The sequence below is a fragment of the Cryptomeria japonica genome, chromosome 8, assembly GCF_030272615.1.
Source record: "Cryptomeria japonica chromosome 8, Sugi_1.0, whole genome shotgun sequence".
In the NCBI taxonomy this organism is placed as follows: domain Eukaryota; kingdom Viridiplantae; phylum Streptophyta; class Pinopsida; order Cupressales; family Cupressaceae; genus Cryptomeria; species Cryptomeria japonica.
In genome coordinates, this window is record NC_081412.1 from 92759104 (window position 1) to 92767068 (window position 7965).

The following is a 7965-nucleotide window of genomic DNA, read 5'->3' on the forward strand; positions in this document are numbered from 1 at the left end:
ATTTCTAAACTGTCATTTCGTGTTGCCTTCATTTTTTACTTGGCATTTTCAAATTGGACTGTGTGAAGGAGGTGTATATGTTTGACAATCCTAAAGTTTTTTAGAGTGTAATTTACTTTAGTTGCGTTCATGCTTTCATATCCTATTTATTCTATTCCAAATTTCTAAACTATCATTTCTTGTTGCTTTCCTTTTTTTCTTCACATTTTCTAATTGGACTATGTGAAAGAGGTCTACATGTTTGACAATCCAAAAGTTTCTCGAAGTGTAATCTACTTCAATTATGTTCATGCTTTCACATCCTGTTTATTCTATTCCAAATTTCTAAACTCTCATTTCTTCTTGCCTTCGTTTTTTCTTCGCATTTTTAAATTGGACTATGTGAAGGAGGTCTACGTGTTTGACAATCCAAAAGTTTTTTGTAGTGTAATTTACTTCAATTATGTGCATGCGTTCACATCCTATTTATTCTATTCCAAATTTCTTATCATTTCTTATTGTCTTCCTTTTTTTTCTTGGCATTTTCAAATTGGACCATGTGAAGGAGGTGTACATGCTTGACAACTCAAAAGTTTTTCGGAGTGTAATTTACTTTGATTGTGTTCATGCTTTCACATGTCCTACTTATTCCTTTCCAAATGTCTAAACTATCATTTCTTGTTGCCTTCCTTTTTTTTCTTGGCATTTTCAAATTGGACTGTGTGAAGGAGGTGTACATGTTTGACAATCCAAAAGTTTTCCGGAGTGTAATTTACTTCAATTATGTTCATGCTTTCACATCTTATTTGATCCATTCCAAATTTTTAAACTATCATTTCTTGTTGCCTTCCTTTTTTTCTTGCCATTTTCAAATTGCACCATGTGAAGGAGGTGTACATGTTTGACAATCAAAAAGTTTTTGGGTGTGTAATTTACTTCAATTATGTTCATTCTTTCATGTCCTATTTGTTCCATTCCAAATTTCTTGTCATTTCTTATTGTCTTCCATTTTTTTCTTGTCATTTTTAAATTAGACTATGTGAAGGAGGTCTACATGTTTGACAGTCCAAAAGTTTTTCGGAGTGTAATTTACTTCAATTATGTTCATGCTTTCACATCCTATTTGTTTCATTCCAAATTTCTAAACTATCATTTCTTGTTGTCTTCCTTTTTTTCTTCGCATTTTCAAATTGGACTATGTGAAGGAGGTCTACATGTTTGACAATCCAAAAGTTTTTTGGAGTGTAATATACTTCAATTATGTTCATGCTTTCACATCCTTTTATTCCATTCCAAATTTCTTATCATTTCTTATTTTCTTCCTTTTTTTCTTGACATTTTCAAATTGGACAATGTGAAGGAGGTGTACATGTTTGACAACCCAAAAGTTTTTTGAAGTGTAATTTACTTCAATTATGTTCATGCTTTCACATCTTATGTGTTCCATTCAAAATTTCTAAACTATAATTTCTTTTTGCCTTCCTTTTTTTTATTAGCATTTTCAAATTGAACTAAGTGAAGAAGATCTACATATTTGACAATTTAAAAGTTTTTCGAAATGTAATTTACTTCAATTATATTCATGCTTTCACATCCTATTTGTTCCATTCCAAATTTCTAAACTATCATTTCTTTGTTGCCTTCCTTTCTGTTCTTGGCATTTTCAAATTGGACTGTTGTGAAGGAGGTGATCATGTTGCTTGTAAAGTCCGTCAATGAGAAATAGTAAAAAATCATAATCTCAGAGTGGCGGTGGTGGCTTTCGCTGGGCCCTTGTGTAGAGACGGAATCTGGCGTGAAAGCTTTTATACTATTTCTCATTGACTGACCTTACAAGCAACATGACCAGATCGATTTGCTCGTCTGACCACTCCTCAGCCATGGATCCTCAAACATAGCTCGGTCCTTCTCACTAATGTGAACGCTTTCGGTATAATAAACCATTACTTATTCCTCCATCCCTTCTCTATTCTATTCTAGCTCTGTGTTTCCTGCCGCTCTGTCCAAATCTGTTCTAGTTTGCTCTACCATGGCTCCTTTTTTTTTCTTCCCTTTGATACTTGCCATCTTTTCAATCTCTGCCCTTCCTCACTCTCTCAGTAATCTTTCTCATAATGAACAAGAACAACAACAGTTGCTCTTGCGAATCAAAGCTTCCATTTCCATCAACAACCACAGTTCAGTGCTATTGCCGGACTGGACTCCCCTTCGCCCCTCTGCAATTGGTCTGCCATTACCTGCGACCCATCTTCCCACTCTCTCATCGCACTTAACTTATCTCAAATGAATTTAGTCGGTACCATTTCTCCTCTGCTCGGGAATCTGTCCTCTCTTAAATCTCTCGATCTCTCGCACAATGCTCTCACTGGTACCATTCCACCTCAACTCGGCCAACTTCTCCATCTGCAATTGCTCAGGCTAAGCCACAATCAATTACAAGGAACTATTCCACCTGCTATTTCGGCTTGCCGCGATTTGTATTACCTGGCACTCCCCTATAATGGACTGCATGGAAGCATTCCGCCTGAATTTGGTCTCCTCAAAAGTTTGAAGAATCTTTACCTGGGAATAAATAATCTCACCAGCAGCCTTCCTCCTTCTCTAGGAAATTTGTCGGCCTTAGTTGAATTGTCTTTGGAAGCCAATGACATCGCAGGTACCATTCCTCTTGAATTGGGCATGATTAGTCACCTGCAAGTCCTTCACCTTCATCAAAATAAGTTATCAGGAACCATTCCCAGCTCTCTAGGAAATCTGTCTGCTTGATTGATTTAGAACTGGGGGAGAACCCCCTCCAAGGTCCCATTTGTCCTGAATTGGGTTTTCTCGCTCACCTTCAAAATCTTGACCTTGTTGAAAATAACTTATCAGGCCCCATTCCCCCCTCTCTAGGAAATCTCTCCAGTTTGATGGAATTAGATCTATCTCAAAACCGGCTTAGTGGACATATTCCATGGGAGATCGGTACCAAGCTCGCCAATTTGCAATTCTTCGGTGCATGGGGAAATCAGCTTAAGGGAAACATACCAAATTCCATTGGAAATTGTTCCAATCTTACAATACTTTATTTAGATCACAACCAGTTAAGTGGAATGGTGCCAGTGGAGCTGGGTAAGTTGAACCTAATTACCTGGCTTTACCTAAGCCACAATCAACTTGTAAGTACCACTAGTAGCACATTGGCTTTTCTCACTGCTCTCACAAATTGCTCCCACTTGGAAGAACTTGATGTGTCATTTAATAATCTTACAGGTGTTTTGCCTTTGTCCATAGACCAACTGTCTTCCAATCTCTCTTTGTTGCGTTTATCAGACAACATGATAAGCGGAAGAATACCTCAACAGATTGCCAATTTGACAAATTTGGCCTTGTTAAATTTATCCAGGAACATTTTCAGTGGTAATATTCCATCTGGAATTAAAGCATTCCATAAGTTGGAAAGATTATATATGGATGGGAACAAATTAGAAGGAAGCATTCCAAATGAGATAGGTCGAATGCAAAGTTTGGGACTCTTATCTCTTAGTCACAACCACCTATCTGGGAAAATACCAGATTCTCTTTGTAGCTCCGGGCAGCTAAGATATCTTTATCTTCAGCACAACAACTTATCAGGGGAAATCCCTGTTAGTTTAGAGGGGTGTCAAAAGTTGGAGCTCCTTGATTTCTCTTATAACAAACTAGAGGGAAGGATACCTCGGGAAGTCACTGCCAGCCTTAAAAACCTGCAATTGTATCTTAATCTTTCATGGAATTCTCTGCATGGGTCCCTGCCACAGGAGATGAGTCAAATTGTAATGGCTCAAGCCATAGATATATCTGGAAATCGATTGACTGGGGTGATTCCAAATGCTCTAGGAAGCTGCACAGCATTAGAGCAACTAAATCTGTCTCACAACGCCTTTGAAGGTCCAATACCAGATTCACTTTCCAAATTAAAAAATCTGCAAGAAATGGATCTTTCTTTCAATAATTTGTCAGGTCAAATTCCAAAAGGAGGGTTATTTCCAAATAGAACTTTTATAATATTGTTTATGGGTAACCTTGGCCTATGTGGCCCCAAAAATTATTCATTGCCTCCATGCCCAAATCAAACCCAGGAAAAACAATCAGTGCTGAAAAAAATAGTCTTATCTGTTGTTGGAACCATTGCATTTATATTATGCTCTTTCATTATAGGAATGCTATGGAGGCAAAAAAATTCAAGACAACTATTTCCTCCCTCGAACTTCATTTTTCAAAGGCTCAGTTATCCAAAATTTTCCTATCAAGATCTTGTCATTGCAACATCTGGATTTGATGAAGCAAACTTGCTTGGAGTGGGTAACTTTGGATCTGTCTACAAAGGCATTTTGAGGGATGGTAAGATAGTTGCCATCAAGATTCTTAATTTGCATAATGAAGAAGCTCATAAGAGTTTTAACACAGAATGCAAAGTGTTAGGGAGGATTCGGCACCGTAACCTCATCAGAGTCATAAGTGCTTTTTTCTACCCTGCCTTGAAAGGTTTGGTTCTTCAATTTGCATCCAAGGGGAGCTTGGAAAAGTATTTGCACCGTGATAGAGATGATCCAGAATTTTGTGAATTGGGATTGAGTGAGTGTTTGAGTATTGCTATAGATGTGGCCCATGGCATGGAATATTTACACCATGATTGTCCTTTGCAACTTGTACACTGTGATTTAAAACCTAGCAATGTGCTCCTGGATGCCAACATGACTGCCCTTGTGACTGATTTTGGTATATCCCGATTAGCTATTCAAAATTCCACGGATTCACTTACTACAACAACATTTGCACTCAGAGGATCTATTGGCTATATTGCCCCAGGTATGTTTTTTCAGTTTTCTTTATATTTTGCATTATCCTTTCCTTCAATAGCTTTTCAAGAATTTCATCAACAAAGTTAATTGCAGAGTATGGATTGGGCGGTTGTGTTTCTACAAAGGGAGATGTTTATAGTTATGGAATCCTGATATTGGAGATGATTACAAGGAAGAGACCAAGTGATGACATGTTTGTGGGAGACATTAACTTAACAAAGTGGGTGAGCTCAGCTTTCCCAAACAGACTAGCAGATATTGTTGATAGTAGGTTGTTGAGGGATGTGAATGCAAACATGGAAGAGAATAGAATTCTTCCTTCTTTCATTCATCTTGGTTTGCTTTGCACCAATGAATCACCAAGAGAACGACCCTCCATGAGAGATGTAACCAAAGCCATGGAGAGCCTCAAGGCATCTTTCACAGGGAATGCAGTTGCTTCCAATTTAACATCTACCATATCAGACCTCCTACGGAATACCAATTTATCGGTACCCGATAGTCAAAGTTCTTCATTTTAAATGTTTGAGTTCCATAAGTACTTTGAGTGCTTCATGTTGGCTATTTCAAGTTTATCTTTTCTCACAGGCTTTTCTACGTTCATGGAAAATCCTTAGATTAAGCCGAATTTCTTTGAACTTGTAATGCGTTCAAAATCATATGCATGGATTCCACTAGTTGAGATTTATTAATTAATTGTATATATAAACTGTATTTACTAGAATCTTGCAAACTTTTCCAAGATTTTTGTCTTGATTGCCCATCTCATAGAAATCTGCATGTCACTCTTTGATCCATTTGATAAAGAGGATAAGTCACTGTTTGATCCATTTGATAAAGAGGATAACTTGGTTTAAGGTAAGCCGAATATGAAGATTTCCTAAAGTACAAAAGAGAATTCAGTTTTCTTATAGTCACTTAGTGGCGGACATTCTCTATCAAGTAACACTGTGGCTTTGAGACAAAGGTTCCACGTTTCTAAAGGTAGATAAGTAGTTCTAATGAATTGCATCCAATTTCAATAGAAGAAATTAGCTAATTAGGCTAGGGGAAGAGCACCACTAGTCGTCATAGTTAACTTCGCGCACCCACAGATCCTAAACGATATATCGAATTTTGATTTTTTTTTTTGGTTGTCTTCGTATGCGACTTAACTTCTTAAATCTATTGATCTGGCTTCTGGGTAGTAACGATCCGATCTCTATGGGTCGTTATGCGTCGAAAGGTCAAAAAGTGGTCATTTCAAAGTGTCGACCTATACTTGACCTCTTTTGCGCCAATACCCGCACACCAAAACACCAATATCCATTTATAAAATACCTAAAAAGTAATATGTTTTTCACCTTTTTATAAAAAATAATTAACCTAAAAAATTTATCACATGCATATAATTAAAAAAAATGATGAATGTAAAAATGTTTAAAATGGGTGGTCAAAAAACATGTTGACCACCCATAACCCCCTTCCCGCGTAGGTATGGTGGCCCCACGTGGCACAAACTCCCGCTATCTTTTTTGCCCTAAAAACTTAGGGAAATAAATATTTTTCCTCGCATTTGCACTCACAACTTCACAAGCCTCTGTCGGAGGCCTCCTCCGCAACCTCGACCTCCTCTGCAACCTCATCGACGGCTTGCTCTCAGGTAACGATAACTCGTCCTCCTTGCATATTGGATGTCCAATGACAGTTTTGCCCCTTCACAGCTGCATTATGCTTTGTCTATTGATGATTTTTTCGTATGCGGTTTAGGGTTTCGTTTCAATGCTCTGTTAATGCTGAAATCCTGACACAAAATGGCAAAACAATTGAATATCTCTTCGTTTACTTCGAAACCCCTTCATTATTTTTCATTTCATTTTTTGGTTGCGCTGTTAAATGGTGTTTCTCTATTTATAATGCCGAAATCCTCACAGAGAATGGAAAAACAATTGATTATTGTTCATAATTGTTCGAGACCCCTTCATTATTTATCATTTCTTTTTATGGGTGCGCTGTTAAATGGTGTCTCTCTGTTTATAATGATGAAATCATTACAGTGAATGTGAAAAAAATGATTATTGTTCATAATAGTTCGAAACCCCTTCATTATTTATCATTTCCTTTTATGGGTGCGTTGTTAAATGGTGTTTCTCTGTTTATAATGCCGAAATCATTACAGTGAATGCAAAAAAAATTGATTTTTGTTTATAATTGTTCGAAACCCTTTCATTATTTATCATTTCCTTTTATGGGTGCGTTGTTAAATGGTGTCTCTCTGTTTATGATGCCGAAATCATTACAGTGAATGCGAAAAAAATTGATTATTGTTCATAATAGTTCAAAACCCCTTCATTATTTATCGTTTCCTTTTATGGGTGTACTGTTAAATGGTGTCTCTCTATTTATAATGCCAAAATCATTATAGTGACTGAGAAAATAATTAATTATTGTTTATAATTGTTCGAAACCATTTCGTTATTTATCATTTATTTTTATGGGTGCATTGTTTAATGGTGTGTCTTTGTTTATAATGCAAAATTCAGTACAGTGAATGTGAAAATAATTGATTGTTGTTCAAAATTGTTCGAAACCCCTTCATTATTTATCATTTCCTTGTATGGGTGTGTTGTTAAATGGTGTCTCTCTGTTTATAATGCTGAAATCATTACAGTACATGCAAAAATAATTGATTATTGTTCATAATTGTTTGAAACCCCTTCCTTATTTATCATTTCTTTTTATGGGTGCGATGTTAAATGGTGTGTCTATGTTTATAATGCCGAATTCATTACAGTGAATGCGAAAATAATTGACTATTGTTCATAATTGTTTGAAACCCCTTCATTATTTATTATTTCCTTTTATGGCTGCATTGTTAAATGATGTCTCTCTATTTATAATGCCGAAATCATTACAGTGAATGCAAAAATAATTGATTATTGTTCATAATTGTTCGAAACCCCTTCATTATTTATCATTTTCTTTTATGGTTGTGTTGTTAAATGTTGTCTCTCTGTTTATACTGTCGAAATCATTATAGTGAATGCGAAAAAAATGGACTATTGTTCATAATTGTTCAAAACCCCTTTATTATTTAGCATTACACACACACACACACACACACACACACACACACGTGTGTGTGTGTGTGTGTGTGTGTTAAATGGTTAATGGGTGTGCTGCT

The 7965-nt window shown here is 36.4% G+C and overlaps 1 protein-coding gene across 1 annotated transcript; it reads left to right on the top strand.

The window, feature by feature from the left end:
• Nucleotides 1–1803: 1803 nt before the first annotated feature.
• LOC131037028 (putative leucine-rich repeat receptor-like serine/threonine-protein kinase At2g24130) lies at nt 1804–5387 on the top strand. Its single transcript, XM_057969064.2, has 2 exons — nt 1804–4809; nt 4896–5387. Exons 1-2 carry the CDS (start codon nt 2889–2891, stop codon nt 5321–5323), a joined length of 2349 nt encoding a protein of 782 aa, XP_057825047.1. The 5' UTR covers nt 1804–2888; the 3' UTR covers nt 5324–5387.
• Nucleotides 5388–7965: the final 2578 nt, after the last annotated feature.